The sequence below is a fragment of the Pongo abelii genome, chromosome 4 (genome assembly GCF_028885655.2).
Source record: "Pongo abelii isolate AG06213 chromosome 4, NHGRI_mPonAbe1-v2.0_pri, whole genome shotgun sequence".
NCBI lineage: Eukaryota > Metazoa > Chordata > Mammalia > Primates > Hominidae > Pongo > Pongo abelii.
This window is the reverse complement of record NC_071989.2, coordinates 150,457,561-150,476,977: the sequence shown is the minus strand read 5'-3', so window position 1 is coordinate 150,476,977 and position 19,417 is coordinate 150,457,561. Positions and strand designations below refer to the sequence as shown.

General features: G+C 42.2%; 1 protein-coding gene across 2 annotated transcripts in view; it reads right to left on the bottom strand.

Annotated features, from left to right (window-relative positions):
* The window catches only part of NDFIP1 (Nedd4 family interacting protein 1), a 44,125-nt gene extending 37,082 nt beyond the window's left edge, over nucleotides 1-7,043 (bottom strand). For both annotated transcript variants that reach the window (XM_002816023.6, XM_063724296.1), the window contains exon 1: nucleotides 6,234-7,043. In XM_002816023.6, the coding sequence (XP_002816069.1) occupies nucleotides 6,234-6,296 (63 nt within the window). In that variant the 5' untranslated portion in view covers nucleotides 6,297-7,043. The remainder of the gene's footprint in view (nucleotides 1-6,233) is intronic.
* Between the last annotated feature and the right edge of the window lie 12,374 nt (nucleotides 7,044-19,417).

Sequence of the window (19,417 nt, the reverse complement as noted above, 5' to 3'; positions counted from 1 at the left end):
AAAATAAGAACATTTTAAGAAACCAAGATAATTATTTTAAAGCCCTAAAAACAAATAAATCTGAGAATGTCACTTGAATCTCTTCGAGCCTTTTTTTCTTTCTTAATAAAAATATGAAGTTATTCTCAAGGTAGGATTTACTTTATAACCTAGCATAAAATTATGAAATCTAATTGATGTCTAGGATAAAACAATTTGAAGTTATGTGCAGTCAAACTACTGGTGGCACCAGCTTAGAGCAAAATTCCCTAGAGCAGTTCAACTGGGCCTTGGTTTCTGCCCAAACCAGGAAGCGCTGCCCTGTTTTCAGGACACAGATAGTATGATTAAGCCAAATAAATCTTGCCTAACAAGTGGTCACCCATGGGATCAGGTAAGAAAACAAGGATAGATTAACAGGAATCTATCACTGCTACAAAAACAAAGCATAAGGCTTGGCAAGAGTAAGCCCAATCAATACAAAGGACAGTTAGTTATGGATCCACAGCCCAACACTGACAAATCCTGTTTCCATACTCCTCACAGATTACAAGAGAGCTCTCATGATATATTCCTCATGTGATATCTTCTTGAACTATCATACCATTTGTTTTCTTTTAGAGTTACACATAGAAATATTTATCAATATATGATTTCCAGGATTCGTTTCAAAATAATGTGGTAAGTATAAATAATATTGGCCATTCATTCACAATTGCTGAAGCTGGGTGATGGTGCATAAAGTTTCTTATACTACTTTATTATTGTATGTGTTTGAAATTTCCATAGTAAAAAGTTGAAAAAGTAAACATCATGAAGAAATTACTCCTACAACTCGACAACAAAACAAAAAACTCAATTCAAAAATGAGCAAAGAACTTGAGTACACATTTTCTCTAAAGAAAATATCAATGGCCAATAAGCACATGAAAAGATGCTCAACATCACTAATTATTAGGGAAACAGGGATCAATACTGCAATGAGATACCACTTCACACCCATTAGATGGCTACTATCAAAAAAACAAAAACAAAAAAGAGAACATTACAAGTATGTTGAGGATACGGAGAAATTGGAATCCTTATGCACTGCTGGTGGGAAAATAAAATGGTGAAGCTGCTATGGAAAATAGTATGGGAGTTCCTTGAAAACTTAAAAATAGAATTGCCATATGACCCAGCAATTCCATTTCTGGGTATATCCAAAAGAACTGAAAGCAGGGACTTGAAAGGTATTTGTAGAGTCATGTTTTTTATAGCAGCATTACTCACAAGGACCAAAAGGTAGAAGCAAACCAAGCATCCGTCAACAAATGAATGCATAAACAAAATGTGGTACATATATAAAATGGACTATTATTCAGCCTTAAAGAGGCAGGAAATTCTGACACATGCTACAACATGGATGAACTCTGAAGACATTATGCTAAGTGATATATGCCAGTCACAAAAGGACAAATCCTGTCTAATTCCACTTATGAGAGGTACCTACAGTAGTCAAATACACAGAAAGCAGAATGGTGGCTTCCAGGGGCTGGAGGAGGGGGGAATGGAGTTATTGTTTAATGGATATGGAGTTTCAGTTTTGCAAGGTGAAAAAGTTCTGGAGATGGACTGGTTCCACAACATTGTGAATGTACTTAATGCCACTAAACTATATACTTAAAAATGGTTAACATGGCAAATTTTATGTGTATTTTGCCATAATTCAAAGTTTTCAAAGGAATAATGTACCCATCTTCCTAATATTTTTATAAATTTTATTTGATCACTGACCATGTAGGCCACAAATACAGCATATAACTTAAGAAACTTTGACATTTAGGTTATGTTGGCATTCTGTGATATAATTATAACTTCTTTTGAAACTGAAAAATAAGCAAAAAAGCCACATAAGCACTATTCATTCCTTCCTCCAGGATCATTACTTCATCTAATAATTTAACATGAATATGGTTTGACCTATCAGAGATGAAATTCTTATGCTCATCAAAATATTCCTCCATAATCCTGAGAGAATTTATCCAAAAGTATACCATTCCAAAAGCTGCACTATAATGTCATCAAACAATAATACAGAGTATTGGTGATGCTCACAAACGGGCAACTTCTTTAGCAGGTAATGAGGCAAGTCCAGAACTAAACATTCTGTAATCTGTTTGAACCTACATGGCAGTGTCATCATCACCCGCTTACACTGAATTCAAATCCAAGTATCCCAAAATACTTGAAATGAATTGGCAAAATTCATGCACAGATCTACTGCTGAAGATCTGCGTTCATCTATGGATGAACGGGAGTTAATGTCCTCAGAGAGAGAAACACGCAACAGGTTTCTCAGCACTCAGTATGGGCCTACTTAGGTCTTTCTAAAATAGTGCTTTCATACTGTCTGAGACACAGTCTCAGTTTCAAAATGCAAAAATGAAAAAAAAATAAAATAATGCCACAGGGAACCTATAAGCCTAGCCTCTTTTTTTTGTATAGAGTCTCACTCTGTCGCCCAGCCTGGAGTGCAGTGGCATGATCTTGGCTCACTGCAACCTTCACCTCCCGGGTTTCTCCTGCCTCAGCCTCCCGAGTAGCTGGGACTACAGGCACGTGCCACCACGCCCAGCTAATTTTTTGTATTTTTAGTAGAGATGGGGTTTCACCATGTTAGCCAGGATGGTCTCGATCTCCTGACCTCGTGATCTGCCCACCTCGGTGCCCCTTTTTTTTTTTTTAAGACAGTCTTGCTCACCCAAGCTGGAGTACAGTGGCGCGATCCCAGCTCACTGCAACCTCTGCCTCCTGGGTTCAAGTGATTTTCCTGCCTCAGCCTCCCAAGTAGCTGGGATTACAGGTGTGCACCACCATGCCACGCTTCTTTTTTTTTTTTTTTTAAAACAGAGTCTTGCTCTGTCACCAGGCAGGAGTGCAGTGGCACGATCTCAGTTCACTGCAACATCCACCTCCTGGGTTCAAGCGATTCTCCTGCCTCAGCCTCCTGAGTAGCTGGGACTACAGGTGCAAACCACCACGCCCAGCTAATTTTTGTATTTTTAATAGAGATGGGGTTTCATATGTCGGCCAGGATGGTCTCATCTCTTGACCTCGTGATCTTTGTAATCTGCCCGCCTTGGCCTCCCAGAGTGCTGGGATTACAGGCATGAGCCACCTTGCCTGGCCATTTTTTGTTTTGCTTTGTTTTGTTTTTTTTGAGACAGTCTCACTCTGTCACCCAGGCTGGGGTACAGTGGCACAATCTCGGCTCACTGCAACCTCTGCCTCCCAGGTTCAAGCAATTCTCCTGCCTCAGCCTCCCAAGTAGCTGGGATTACAGGCGAGTGCCACCACACCTGGCTAATTTTTGTATTTTTAGTAGAGACAAGGTTTCGCCATGTTGGCCAGGCTGGTCTCAAACTCCTGACCTCAAGTGATCCGCCCACCTCGGCCTCCCAAAGTGCTGTGATTACAGGTGTGAGCCACCACACCTGGTTGAGCCTAGCATAGTCTGTCACTATGCTAAATTCAAGTTGTCCACATATTACACTACCAATAAAAAGACCATAAAGACAAAACTGTGTTTGCATTTATGAATGAATCATACAGTTTTCCATTACATTTACTTGGTGAGAAAACCAGCTCAATTTGATTAACCAGATCAAACAGAAGTCAGAACAGCCCTGTGTGACAACCAAAGAGTATCATGTTCCTATCAAGTTGCCTGGACAATTCACCATCATTCTATAATTCAAAAGCCTTTTAAATATGCATATTCTCTGACCAGGCATTTCCATGGCTAGTAATTTATGCTAAGGAAACGGTTGAAGACGTATGTAAAATAAATTTCAGTCAATGAAAAAAAACTATAAACATTCTTAGTGACCAAAGATAAGCAATTAGTTAAATTATGATTCAGCCATACAATTACATGCCATGCAGACATTAAAAATATTTTATATAGAAGACGTTAACAACATTGTGTGAAGAACATTACAAAACAGAAATATGAACCCATTTCATTATTTATCTAGCATGCCTTTGTAGATACATGTGCATGATACACATGTGCAAATGTATGAATGCACATGTCTGAGAACAAGATACACATGGACACGTGCAAAAGTATGTGCAAGTATGATCAGGGGCTCATAAAACCGCACACGAATGTACAAAGATATGTCTGTATATGTATATGTGGGTACATAAGAGAATACATATGCATGGGTACATAAGAGAATACATATGCATGTGTACATATCTGCTAATGCATACACCTATATTTGGACTGTGAGCCTGTGTTTTAAGTAGGTGAGTGTGTGTATATCCTTGTAATCACTACTTAGCAGCCTGCGACCTTGAGGCAAGTTACTGAGCCACTTTGAGTCTTTGACAATGAGAACAAACCCTGGTTCATAAGGGTTTGGTATGGATTAAATGAAAAAAAAAAAAAATGGATGTAAATTACTTAATACTGTGATTGTTGCATAAAAAAATCAATATTAGCTTTCCTGCATTCCTTATCTGTACACACATATACTGATCTGTAACTATGTGTATTTACATAGCTATAAACCCACAAGAATGCACATTAAAATATTACCTTTGGTTATCTATTTGGTTTTTGTTTAGGGAGGGTTTTGCAGTTTTTTTAGCTTTCATCCTTTACAATTTTTCTAGGAAGATTTTTTTTCGTTTTTTTTAATACTTCAATTCTGCATAATTAAAAAATATTAAATGCCACACTAAGGAATACATGATTTTGATACTCCAGCAAATTTTTCGTATTCTAGCAGTATGTCAGCATTACCTAATAGCTCAAGAAGATGGCAGTACAAAGAAAAACCACAGCTCTTTTGCTTGTTAGCCTTATCCAAGTCAGGATGAAAAAGATGAAATCAGATGACAGTATACAGTAGGGGTGATTTGCAAACACTGTGGTGACAGTTAAGTGACATCTGATATTCCCATTTTATTAAAGCAGTAAGGAACCCGCAGGCTGCCCAAGGTCATACAAAAAAAGCATGTGCTAGATCCATGTGCTCTGAAGAGATCTAAGGATTAACTGCATTGCCACAATTTGCGCCGTGTTTATAAAACCAAGAAGCGAAATTCTTAACTAGTCATTTTGGGAGTCCAAGCCTGAGTGGGGGCGGATTGCAACACATGGCTGATGATAGCAAAACAAACCAGTAACCGGCCGCACCAGGGTTAATCTACGTTTTCATCGTACTGTCTGGCTTTCCTTACTTCTAAAATATAAAATTGTAGATCGTCTAAGATAGGACATTTTATTTGATAAAAGCAGGACTGACATCTGTATGCACCGAAAGCATCTGAAACATGACAAACACAAGCCGTTATTTGCGGTTACAATCAACATCAGTTTACCACCTGGCTCAATTCCCACCATTACTGTATGTTAGATTAACACTTCCAAAAACCCTGCAAAAGGTCGCTCAATTTCCTGGGGGAACTTAGCTACAGACGGGGAGTGAAACAAGCTGCTCTTTTCCCTGGGGCCTCAATGTATTAAATCAAACCCGAGAAAATGATCCAATCATTCCCTATACATTTCCTCCCCAGCTATGCCATCAAATCTCTTAAAACGTCACTTCCAAGCATTTAAAATACACCCGGCACACGCCCTGCAGACTTCATCGTAGCTCTCCCTTTTGGGGCATCACCACAGCCAAACATCGCCTCTTCCAAATCTACTGCAAACTGCGGGCTTGTTTCTTGCTTCATTTTTCACTTTTGTCTTAAAACGGAGGCGAGGGGGATGGGTTCCGACAAACTAGGCTCTGAAAGCCTGAGCAATAGCATCTTGCTGTGGGGAGCTATCGGCAGCAGCAGAGATTTTAATCTTTTCTCTCCACCCAGTTTCCGTTTCATGCTTTTTTCTTTCTTTCTTTTCCAATGACATCAAACCAAAGGCGGAAAAATGAAAAACGAATGCCTCAGATCGATGCCGCCTGTGGGTCGCGGGTTCTGACTTAGGGACCCGCCCGCCCTGGGAAATGCGGGAAACGAGGCCAGGAGGAGGGCTTTTCACCGCCGGCGTCCCACCCGGGGTCGTGGACGGGCAAGCCGGGCCCGCGGCAGCCTCGAATCCGAGCCCGGGGCCCGACCCGCCCCTCCAGGCCCAGCGCGGCCTGCCAAGCCCCGGCGTCGAGTTGGCCGCGGGCCGGCCAGAGAGGCCTGAGGCGGCCAGCGGGCAGGGCAGAGCCAGGGGCCGGAGTCCGGGGCTGGAGTCGGGCGCCGCTTACCTGCTGGTACCGGCTGCCGCAGGCCGGCTCGACCGCCGCCAGCGCCGCCAACGCCAACGCCATGGCGCAGCCGGCAGCAGGGAAGGAGAGCGAGCGAGCGAGCTAGCTGAAGGGCCGCGGCCGCTGCGGCCTGGGAGCGCTGGGAGGCCGAGGGGGACGCGCCTTGGGTGGGTCTCGATGGCCGCCGCCGCTCCGGGGCCAGACGCTCTTCTCAGGCTGTAAGCACCGCCGCCGCCGCCGCCGCCGAGGCTCCGACGCGGCCCCTAGGGAAGAGGCGGGGACTACGACGACGACGCTGCGCCGCCGCCCCGCCCCCGCCTCGCGCCGCCCTGCCCGGCCCGGCCCGGCCTAGCCCTGCGCCGCCGCACCGAGGTGCACCGGCCCGGGTGTAGTTGCTCCGACGACCTGAGCCTCCGAGGCTGAAGTGTTGTATTCGATTCCACTAAAAACGAATTACTAACAGGACAGCCCAAAGAAAGGGCGATGCTGCTGATGAGCACCTCGTGCCAAGCACTGAGCTTCACCTACGTGCCCTCATCCAGCCTTCAGCACAACCGCCCTGACACAGGGACCACAGCCCCATTCTCGAGGTCGTTGGCAACCAGAGAGGTTGACAATCTTCACAGCAGCGACCTGATCCCTCGTGTCTGGCAGCAGAATCGTGGTTCTTATTCACCCCCTTCTTTTATCGCCGTACTCATAAACCAGGGGTCAGCCAGCGACAGGGAGGGGGCCAAATCCGGTCTGCCACCATGACTGTGTAAAGTACATGAAATTCAAGTTTCAGCGTCCATAAATAAAGTTTTATTGGAACACAGCAGCACCCATTTGTTTGGTATGGCCTGCAAACCGTAGAATACTTGCTATCTGGCATTTTACAGAAAAAGTTTGCTAACCTTAAATCCTTGAGAACTGCTTGGATCTCAAATCCTACTTAGGGTGGATGATTATAATAGCATCCTCATGTTTATGCCATCCTTTAGTATTTTAACAGCCTCATCTGAGGAATCGGAAACAATATTTTCCAAAAAATCTCCCTGACTCGGTGACATGGAAGTCAAAACTTGAAGGTTTGGCCATGCTAAAGGCTTTCCCGACCACAGGAACAGGTGCAAAGGGCGGTCCAGAGAGAGATTGTCTTGTGGAAGAACAGAAAGGAGGCTGGCATAGCTGCCATATAGGAGATACAATTATCAGTGTTTCACAGATGAGGAAGTTATGCCCAAAGAAATTAAATATCTCACCCAATGACACAGAGCTACTAAGGGGTGAAGCTGGACTACAACTCCATTAAGCCAGCTTTCTTAACCAGTATTGCACAACTAAATTATAAGCTTTGTGAAGACAAGAGTATTTGTCTTTTAAATCTTATTACCTCCCAATGGCATCTAGCACAGTATAGCTATATAGCAGGCTTGCAAGGTCTGTTTCTTTCACACCCAGCCATCTGTAATTGCTTCTACCCACATGTCCTACAGAGAAAAACAAAATCTTCCATCTCTGAAGCTTGTTGCAATTCCCATTTCTTCGTCATTGCCTTTCTAAGTTGGCAGTGTAGAGGTTATATTAATATGATTATTGTCTTAGCTTCTAATTTTGAAGTTTAGTTAATTATGTATTTTAAAAGAGAGCTGTGTTTCTAACACACCCTGAGGTTTCTGTATATATGAGAAAATTGTAATCAATAAAAACTCTAGATATTTACCATCTTCACTTTGAGTTCTCTCTCAGCATCCAAACTCCTCCATATCTGTCGCTATTTCCAAGTATTAGTCTCACATATTAACATGCTGGGAGAGTGAACAAATGTAGCAACATTCCAAGCTCTCAAGTCTATTTAGAGCCTCCTTACTCTGCCCCTCAGTTGTTGTTTTTAATCCAGGAAAACAACATTTAAATGTAATCAGGTACAGTGAATCAAACATAATGTCCTGCCATGTAGTCTTGTATAAAGGGTGCAAAAATCTAATTTGAAATTTTTAAAAATGTCAGCAGTGGAAAGTAGAAATCCAGACTTCTTTGTCCAGATTGTCTAAATTTACGTGTAAGAAAGAATAAAAAAGAATTTGTCCACTGGGCACAGTGGCTCACATCTGTAATCTCAGCACTTTGAGAGGCTGAGACTCGAGGATCACGTGAGCCCAGGAACCAGGAGTTCGAGACCAACCTGGGCAACATAGGGAGACACAATCTCTGAGAAAAAAAAAAAGAAAAAATAATTTGTCGGCCTACCACATAAGGCTATTGGAGCAACAACTGCAATCTTTATGCATGTCTGCAGTGCTGTGGCTTTTGTGGAAAAGATGTTGCCACCCTTCTATTTCTTTCCTAAATTACTTTCTCCCTCAATATCTATATACTCCTTGCATGTGGACACAAATATTTATCATAATATAAATAACAGGCTTTATCATAGAAATATTTTGCATTGAAAGTAAAAGAAAATTGATCTCCAACTTCCAATCTCCTTTTCCTACGTCCTCAACCAAAATGTTTTGTAGTCACGGTAAAGATTTTGGTCTTTTTTTTCTTGAGTTCCCCAAAGCCTCTAATAAGTAAATTGAGATTATTTGCCTTGATTTGATGGGTGGATAAATTGGACAATTGAGAAATTGAGTCACTGCTATATTAGGCCTCCAGCTGGCAGGCAAATTGTACAACGAAGGGGAAAACTGAATTGCTGGCTCACAGATCCATGCCTGGTGCAAGCCAAGCAGACAGAGAAGATAATCCAAAGCCATAAAAATTGTGCTCTTTGGCTTCATCTCGAGATGTTGTCAAGAGAGTTTCCACAGAGAAAGTTATTAATTTCAGATTGCTGCACTTTGAAACTTATTTCCCCACAGAATAACAGTAATACTTTCCATGTGCAGTACTGCATATGTGAATTGCTGACTCTGAATCATCCCTCCTGAGAGAGAAGAGAAACATGGACAAGTATAAGCATAGCTCATGTCTGTATCCCTTTCCCCCTGCAATATAGATACAAATCTCTAGGATAAATGTGGCCTTCTGTCTTTCATATCCACATGAGGCTTGACCTAGGTAATGCAGAGCTCAGTAAGTAACCAAGAAGGGTTTGTTAAACGTGTTAAATTTAGACAAAAGCCTCATTAGTCTAATATCTCATTTGAGGCCTTGAACTTCTCCAGCTAGTCTTCACAGGGATCCAATTAAACCATGAAGTTTTATTTCTATGACTTACTGCTTCTTTTAATTCTCACTACATTACCATAAGGTCCATTAAGAGCAAAAGGTAATATCTTCATATTACAAATAAAGAAATTATCCACTGATAATCACTACTGTTATGGAGCACTTCCAGAATCTTGGACCTGATGGTACATCATCTGCTTAAATTTCATAACAAACCCATTCTGCAGATGAACAGACTCAGGAAATTTACATAACCTACTCAGCTTTGTGAGCGGTGGAGTCGAAACGCAAACTGGGATTTGTCTGGCTCCAAAATGTATGCACTGCTTTGGGTGTGGAGAGAAATACAGGACATAAATAGACAGGAGATAGAAAGTTCTAACCTTTGGAGTCTTCATGATGAAATAGAGATGATAGTAAACACTTATTCAAGACATTTTTAAAATATAAAACTTACAAGTTAATTACAACTGTGTTGAGCTGTATTAACTAGTGCTGAGAGATAGTGAAGAGAATTGTGTGGCCAGCTGGGATAATCAGGTAAGGATTGGGAAGAAAGGGTTTTGAACGAGAAAAGGGCTTTGTTGGCCAGGTGTGGTGGCTCACACCTGTAATCCCAGCACTTTGGGAGGCCGAGGCGGGAGGATTACCTGAGGTCGGGAGTTGGAGACCAGCCTGACCAACATGGAGAAACCCCATCTCTACTAAAAATACGAAAAACTTAGCCGGGCGTGGTGGCACATGCCTGTAATCCCAGCTACTTGGGAGGCTAAGGCAAGAGAATCACTTGAACCTGAGAGGCAGAGGTTGCAGTGAGCCGAGATCACGCCATTGCACTCCAGCCTGGGCAACAAGAGTGAAACTTCATCTAAAAAAAAAAAAAAAAAAACAGAAAGAAAGAAAAGCGCTTTGCTGTCATGGGAAGAGAGAAAGTTGTCAACCTAAAATAACAACAGAGAGATTCTCCAGACAGTGAGTTTATTTGTGAATCCTCAAGATTGCAATTTGGGATATGTATGCACCTCATGAAGGGCCATGGATGTACCCACAGAGGGAAAGGAAGGCAAAGGTTTTAAAGGCAACATGAGCAAGGTTACATAAGTTGTTTTGAAACTATTAACCTTGGCTACAAGGATCAATAACAAGGGTGGTATCACTCCAAGGCTGAACAGACAGTTGCTAGGCAGATGTCCTTGTAGTATTCTGTGTGTAAAGTTGTGGTGGCCTTGTTCAAGGTTGTGGTTTTCAGAAAGCGTAATCTAAAAATAGATTTTAACATAGACATCTGTGCATGAAAGCCCCTCCTTTATGGCCCCCCGACTCCTATTTGTTGGGGTATAGCATAAGTGACTCCATTTTGATTCTTACAACTTTCACAAAGTCATGAGTGTAATTGTACAAAAGCTTAGAACTTAGTTTAGAACAAAAGCTTAGAACTTAGCAAACTTTTTTTTTTTTTTTTTTTTTTTTTTTTTAAACATAAAGAAAATTTTAATGAACATGATTTTTTTTTCTCAGTATAATTCAAGAAAGCATGAATCAGTTATTGGAGTTTTTCCTATAGAGTTGTAGGAATTCCTTACGTATTTTGGGTATTAACTCCTTATCAGATATATGGTCTGCAAATATTTTCTTCCATTCCACAGGTTGCCTTTTCATTCTGTTAATTGTTTTCTTAGCTGTACAGAAGCTTTTTAGTTGATGTAATTCCACTTATCTATTTTTGCTGTTTTTTTTTTTTTTTTTTTTTTTTTTTTTGCCTGTGCTCTCTTGGTGTCTTATAGAAGAAATTATTGCCCAGGCCAACATCTAGAAGCTTTTCCCCCATGTTTTATTTTAATATTTTATTTATCATGTCTTACATTTAAGTCTTTAATCCATTTTAGTTGATTTTTGTATGTGTCATGAGATAGTGCTCTGATTTCATTCTTTTCCTTGTGAATATCTCATTTTCCCAACACAATATATTAAAGAGATTCTTTTTTCCATAGTATATTCTTGGCACCCTTGGTAAATATCAGTTGACCATATATGCCTGGGTTCCATTCTGGGTTCTGTATTCTATTCCATTTGTCTATATATCTGTTTTGATGTCAGTACCACACTGTTTTGATTACTGCAGGCTTTGAGGGTCTTTAGTGTTTCCAGATGAATAATAGGATTTTTTTACTTTTAATGTTAAGGAATAGATAGAAATATTTTCGGCTTTGTGAACCATAAGCTCCGTTGCAGCTACTCCACTTTGCCATTGCATTGTGAACACAGCCATAAACAATGCCAAACTGGCATGACTGTGTTTCAATAAAATCTTATTTATGATCATTGAAATGTGAATTACATATGATTTTTTTTTTTTTTTTGAGGTGGAGTCTCACTCTATCGCCCAGGCTGGATGGAGTGCAGTGGCATGTTCTTGGCTCACCGCAACCTTCGCCTCCTGCGTTGAAGAGATTCTCCTGCCTTAGCCTCCCGAGTAGCTGGGATTACAGGCACCTGCCACCACACCTAGCTAATTTTTGTATTTTTAGTAGAGACAGGGTTTTGCTGTGTTGGCCAGGCTGGTCTCAAACTCCTGACCTAAAGCGATCCGCCTGCCTCAGCCTCCCAAAGAGCTGGGATTACAGGCGTGAGCCACCGTGTCCGGCCTCAACATATGATTTTTATGTGTCGTGAAATAGTATTCTTCTTTTGATTTTTTTTTTCCAATTAGTTAAAAATATAAAAACTGGGCTGGGCACGGTGGCTCACGCCTGTAATCCCAGCACTTTGGGAGGCAGAGGTGGGCAGATCACAAGGTCAAGAGATCAAGACCATCCTGGCCAACATGGTGAAACCCCGTCTTTACTAAAAATACAAAAATTAGCTGGGTGTGGTGGCACAAGCCTGTAGTCCCAGCTACTCAGAGGCTGAGGCAGGAGAATCGCTTGAACCCGGGAGGCGGAGGTTGCAGTGAGCTGAGATCATGCCACTGCACTTCAGTCTGCCCGACAGAGTAAGACTCTGTTTAAATAAAAAATAAAAAAAAATAAAAAAAGTAAAAACTGGCCAGGCACAGTGGCTTATGCCCATAATCCCAGTACTTTGAGAAGCCGAGGCCAGAGGATCACTTGAGGCCAGGAGATTGAGACCCACCTGGGCAATACGGCAGAACTCTATCTCTACAAAAATAAAAAATAAAAAATAAATAAGCCATTAGCCAAACATGGTAGCAAACGCTTGTGGTCCCAGCTACTCAGGAGGTTGAGGCAGTAGGATCACTTGAACATAGGAGTTTGAGGCTGCAGTGAGCTGTGATCACGTCACTGCACACCAGCTCTACACAATAGAATTTAAAAAAAAAAGTAAAAACTCTTCTCAACTCTCAGGTCAAACAAAGACAGGCAGTAGGCTGGACTTGGCTCCTGAGCAGTAGTTTGCCAACCCCTAGTTTAGAAGCAAGACAAAAGAAGTTATTTGCTAAGAGATTAAGTAGAGAGTTTAAGCCAGAGACTAATGCAGAACATCTACTGGAAAAGGAAAGGAAAGAGAGAGGAAGATAAGAATTTATAAAAGATCCTAAAATATAAACAGGTAAGTGGCTTTTATGAAACAGTGAGTCAGAGGCCGGATGCTTTGGCTCACACCTGTAATCCCAACACTTTGGGAGGCCAAGGCGGGCAGATCACCTGAGGCCAGGAGTTCCAGACCAGCCTGGCCCACATGACGAAACCCTGTCTCTACTAAAAATACAAAAATTAACTGGGTGTGGTGGCACAAGCCTGCAATCCCAGCTACTCAGGAGGCTGAGGCAGGAGATCGCTTGAACCTGGGATGCAGAATTTGCAGTGAGCCAAGATCACGCCACTGCACTCTAGCCTGGGGGATAGAGCAAGACTCCATCTCAAAAAAAAGAAAAGGAAAGGTGAGTCAGAGGAAAGGGGTTCATCAAATAAGAATCCAACATGGGACTCCTGATTCCTTGGTTTACCTTCCTGCCACTGGAATTCCACAGATTCATTTATTCAGCAAATATTAATTTAGCACCACTATAGATAAACACTGTGACTTTATGCCTAGAACCTGAAACTATTTAAAAAATGGTCTCTCATTTATTCTACAAAATGAAATTAAGAAATGCTGAAAGTGGTTATTTATGTATTCTAGCTACATATGCGTAAGCTTCGGTATGTTGTGTCTTTCTTTTTTTGTGTGAGGCAGAGTCTCGCTCTGTCACCCAGGCTGCTGGAGTGCAGTGGCACCATCTTGGCTCACTGCAACCTCCGCCTCCTGGTTTCAAGTGATTTTCCTGTCTCAGCCTCCCGAATAGCTGGGATTACAGGCATGTGCCGTCACACCTGGCTAGTTTTTGTATTTTTAGTACAGACAGGGTTTCATCATGTTGGTCAGGCTGGTATCAAACTCCTGGCCTCAAACGCCTTGGCCTCCCAAAGTACTGGGATTACAGGCATGAGCCACTGTGCCCAGTCATGTATGTTGTATCTTTATCTAATTTCATCTCAAAGTATTTTCTTTTTTTTTTCTTTTTTTTTGAGAGGGAGTCTCGCTCTGTCACCCAGGCTGGAGTGCAGTAGTGCAGTAATGGCTCACAGTAACCTCTGCCTCCCGGGTTCAAGTGATTCTCTCCCCTCAGCCTCCTGAGTAGCTGGGATTACAGGTGTGCACCACCGCGCCCAGCTAATTGGTCTTGAACTCCTGACCTCAAGTGATCCGCCCACCTCCGCCTCCCAAAGTGCTGGGATTACAGGCATAAGCCACCATGCCCGGCCTCAAAGTATTTTCTCATTTCTCTTGTGATTTCTTCTTTTACCCATTGGTTATTTAAGATTGTGGTTTGATTTCCATATATCTGCAAATCCCCCAAATTTCTGTTATTTATTTCTAATTTTATCTCATTGTATTTGGAGAACATACTTTGCATCATTTCAATCCTTTTAAATTTATTGATGTTTGTTTTATGGCCTAGATTATCAAGTCTACCCTGGAGAATGTTCCACACACGCTAGAGAAGAATATATATTCTGCCGTGTTTGTTAGGGAAGTTTAAACTTTCCCTCTGAGGGTTCAATAATTGAGCCTGTTGAAATAAACGGACAAAAGATTAACAGGAGAAGAGGCTATTAACTTGCAAGCCAATGGAAGTCACACCAAGTATGAAACTCAAAGAAGGACCTGACAGATAGAGTTTAAATACCCTCTTCACAGGGGAGATAGAGGCAATTTTAGAGAAAGAGTTATCACTCTTCATATGGTTAGGCTTTGCGTCCCCACCCAAATCTCATCTTGAATTCTAATCCCCGTGTGTCAAGGGAGAGACCAAGTGGAGGTAATTGATTCTTGGGGGCAGTTTCCCCCAGGCTGTTCTCGTGATAGTGAGTGAGATCTCGTGAGATCTGATGGTTTTATAAGGGGCTCTTCCCCCTTCGCTCAGCACTTCTCCTTCCTGCTGCCTTGTGGAGAAGCATTGCCTTGCTTCCCCTTTGCCTTCCGCCATGATTGTAAGTTTCCTGAGGACTTCCCAACCGTGCTGAACTGTGTGTCAATTAAGCCTCTTTCTTTTACAAATTACCCAGTCATGGGCATTTCTTTATAGCCCTGTGAAAATGGACTAATACAAAGAATAAGTAATTTTTAGGAGAGATGAATGGGCCCAAAGAACAGACAATAGCCTGGGACAAAGGTCCTCTGAGCTCTGGGGAAGGTGGTGACAAGTTATGGGAAGGTGAGGGGGCAGAACTGCAATGCAAAGATTGTCTTAGTATGCAAATAAGGTCTCTCAGGCAATATGATAAGTCTGCTTGGGTGGGTGTAGTGACAACCTTTTGTTTCTTCTTCCTGATTAATCTTCCCTAGGCAATGAGATTTATTTATTTATTTTTGTTTATTTTTATTTTTTTGAGACGCAGTTTCACTCTGTCACCCATGCTGGAGTACAGTGGCATGATCTCAGCTCACTGCAACCTCTGCCTCCCGAGTTCAAGCCATTCTCATGCCTCAGGCTCCCGAGTAGCTGGGATTATAGATGCCCAACACCATGCCTAGTGAATTTTTGTATTATTAGTAGAGATGGCGTTTTGCCCTGTTGGCCAGGCTGGTCTTGAACTCCTGACCTCAAGTGATCCGCCCACCTCAGCCTTCCAAAATGCTGGGATTACAGGCATAAGCCACTGCGCCCGGCTGGCAATGCGATTTTAAAAAGTGGATTGAAGGCAATTGTGTTTATTTTGAAAGAACTTCCCTCAATGAGATAAGGGACCTTCAGAGACAGCCTGTCCCCGCCCTTGTGGGGAGAAACAAGAGAAGGTCAGAGAGACCCTGATTCTGAGGTCACTTCTAAGGCTTTCAATTTCCTTTAATTCAAAGTGCTCAGTATTTAAATAATATGCCATACTTTGGAGTATTATTTTCTGAACCCCAACAGTTCTATAGGTATCTATTAGCTGTAGCTGGCTTATGGTATGATTTAAGACTTCTCTTTCCTTGGGAGTCCAAGGCAGGTAGATCATGAGGTGAAGAGTTCGAGACCAGCCTGGCCAAAATGGTGACACCTCGTCGCTACTAAAAATACAAAAATTAGTCGGGCGTAGTGGCACACATGTGTAGTCCCAGCTACTTGGGAGGCTGAGACAGAAGAATTGCTTGAACCTGGGAGGCAGAGGTTGCAGTGAGGTGAGATCATGCCACTGCACTCCAGCCTGGGCGACACAGCAAGACTCTGTCTCAAAAAAAAAAAAAAAAAAAAAGACTTCTATCTTTTTATTGATCTTCTACTTAGTTGTTCTCACTGTATTGAAAGTGGTTTGTTGAAGTCTCCAACTGTTGCTGTTGATTGTCTATTTGTCCCTTCAATTGTGTCAGTTTTGCTTTGTGTATTTTGCTGCTCTATTTTTAGGTGCATATATATTTATAATATCCACTTATTTTACGCACTTGATCCTGAAAGGATTTAGGAGGTTACTATATAACAAGAAATCACAAATTAGAAGTAGATGAGAAAGAAAAAGCAAAACAAGAGTGGCAACGTAAAATAGACTTTGTCTTCTTGTTCACTTTTGTTGCCATGTGAACAGGGCCTGTCACATAATAGTCTTCATAGAATTAAAATAACACCAAGAATAAGGTTAACACAAAAATGAAGTTATACATTACAAGTGTACCGTAAACTTGGCATCCAATTAAAGTGGAGACCTGATTGGTTATACAATTGATAGTGACCCTGAGCTAAATAAAACAAGAGATGATACCAAGAACAATAGAGAAATTCCTTCCAAGGGTTGTCACTAACATTCAGTTATAAATATGCCAAACAAACTCCTCCATCCTAAACAGAATGTATGCTTTAAGTTTGGGAATTTCCCCTTCCCAGGAGTGATGCTATAGTTAGTCTCCATGGGCTGCCACATCTGATTGTGCAAATTGTGTACTGTCCAACTCCAGGACATCCATCACATTGCAGTCTATGCAAACAACACCCTCTCCCCAACCACACACACTCTGCATTGGGTAATATACAACCTAGGCTCCTACAAGAGTGACTCCATAAAATCTTTAAGTGATTCCTCCTCTGACAAATGGCTTAGTGTTCACTGTATATTTAGAGATTGTAAAAGAACAGAATATGCTACCCCAAAATATACCTCTTTGGCATAAGGATTATTTTGAGCCAATTATTTTAGGAAATAGCAGACATGGGAGAATCTCTGAAAACAGAGAAGTTTCCCATTTGAAGGGGAAATTTACATTTATAAAGGAAATCTCCATGTGTAGGGATGTCTTTCTCTGTACTAGGAAGAGAAAGATATTCTAAATCACAAGAAATTCTTATCAATGGAGAAGGCACCAACTTATATCTGCATAACAAAGCTTACCCTTGTTTACTGTACATTTCCTGGTCGCCTTCTCATAATTTACCTCCACCACACAATTCTTTCATTGATTTAGCTGAAGATGGTATTTAAGCCTGAATTCTAAGCCACCTCTCTGAGAGTTACTCATTTCCCTGACTGCTCCATGTTTATATGAGATATACCTGTTAGTAAATTTGTTTTGTTTTTCTTCTTCGTCTTTTTTTAAAAAAATATTTCTTTCTCTGCTTTTTTTTTTTTTTTTTTTTCTTTTTTTTAAGAGATGGAGTTTTGCAATGTTGCCTAGGCTGGTTTCAAATTCCTGGACTCAAGTGATTTACCCACCTTGGCTTTCCAAAGTGCTGAGATTACAGGAATGAGCCAAGATACACGTTAGTAAACTTCTGTTTGTTTTTTCTCTTGTTAATCTGTCTTTTGTTACAGGAGCCCCAGCAGATAACTTAGAAGGGTGGAAGGAAAATTATTTTTTCCTCCCCTACAAGGTGTTGTGGGTGGCCAAGAAATGAGGAACAGCATAGTGTTCATCTACAAGGAAATGAAGTCTCTGAACCTCATCTTTGGACACAATGTTCCAACCAGTTGTCTTAACCAAGTGCCTTGAAAAGAGAACAAGGTGAGTAGAGAAGGTGCTTCACTTCTCCAAGCTCCCACACTGATTCGTAAGATAAGTCAAGGGGTTCTCACATTTCCTAGGATGGTAGTTTTCTCACTGTATTTAGAGAGTATCAGAAGAAACACGATTGCACACTGGAAATGCTAAAGCTAGGAGCTCTGCAGTGTGTCAGGGGAGACACATATGCGTTAATTATGATGCAGAAGAGAAGTGACCCTCAGGTGCCCTTAGTGGAAGAAACCATGTTGGCTTGCACTCAGCAGCAGCTTGTGGGCATGCACGCCGGTTACTACAAGTCTTCAGGGAGCTCTGCTCAGGTGACTCAGCAGGCCTCAGGCAAAGTACAAGAGAATCTCTAGTTCTAAATAAGATTACATGAGGACCAGAAAATAATACCTGAGTTTTTGTTTTGTTTGTTTTGTTTTGTTTTTAGACACAGTCTTGCTCTGTTGCCCAGGCTGGAAGTGCAGTGGCACGATCTCGGCTCACTGCAACCTCCACCTCCCAGGTTCAAGCAATTCTCCTGCCTCAGCCTCCCGAGTAGCTGGGATTACAGGCGTGAGCCACCACGCCCGGCTGATTTTTGTATTTTTAGTAGAGACAGGTTTCATCATTTTGGCTAGGCTGGTCTCGAACTCCTGACCTCAGGTGATCCACCTGCCTCGGCCTCCCAAAGTGCTGGAATTAGAGGCGTGAGCCACCATGCCTGGCTGCTGAGTTTTTTTAAGTACTATAGAAATCCTGGCCCAGTTATTCATAACTTCTCCCTAACCTTATTCCCAAGTTGGGACAGTCCTTTGTCACATCTTCAGTAACTAAAACCCACAGAGAGCAGCAAAGACAAGCCCCTCTCTGTGTCAACTTCCTCCACCGGAGTGAGCACTGTTATGATAGAATCGGGGTACAAGGTGGCTGGGTGCAGTGGCTCACACCTGTAATCCCAGTGCTTTGGGAGGCCAAGGCAGGCGGATCACCTGAGGTCAGGTGTTCGAGACCAGCCTGGCTAACATGGAGAAACCCCGTCTCTACTAAAAATACAAAATTAGCCGGGTATGGTGGCCCATGCCGGTAATCCCAGCTACTCGAGAGGCTGAGGCAGGAAGATTGCTTGAACCCAGGAGGCGGAGGTTGCAGTGAGCCAAGATTGAGCCATTGCACTCCAGCCTGGGCAACAAGAGCAAAACGCCGTCTCAAAAAAAAAAAAAAAAGAATCGGGGTACAAGGTAAGACACCACCTGGCAATGAGGCCTTTCCCGAGTTCCTTATGGCAAAACAGGCCACGAAATCTTGGATTTCCATTTCTAACAGAGTAATAGGCCACCTGCTTCATGGCTGAGGGAGGCTGTGTTTTTGGCTCTTGACACCCCAAACACCCTCTTGCCTTTACCTGGTGAGCCAGTGTCACTTCATCAACAAGCACGGTCAGATTAGTTTATAGCTGCTCCAGAACACCAGCTTACATGCTCCTTGATGTATTTCACCATAAAAAGTTGTAAGGCACATTTTTTATTGTTCAATGCCCTAACAAAGGGGCCTCTGACGTCATGAGTCCC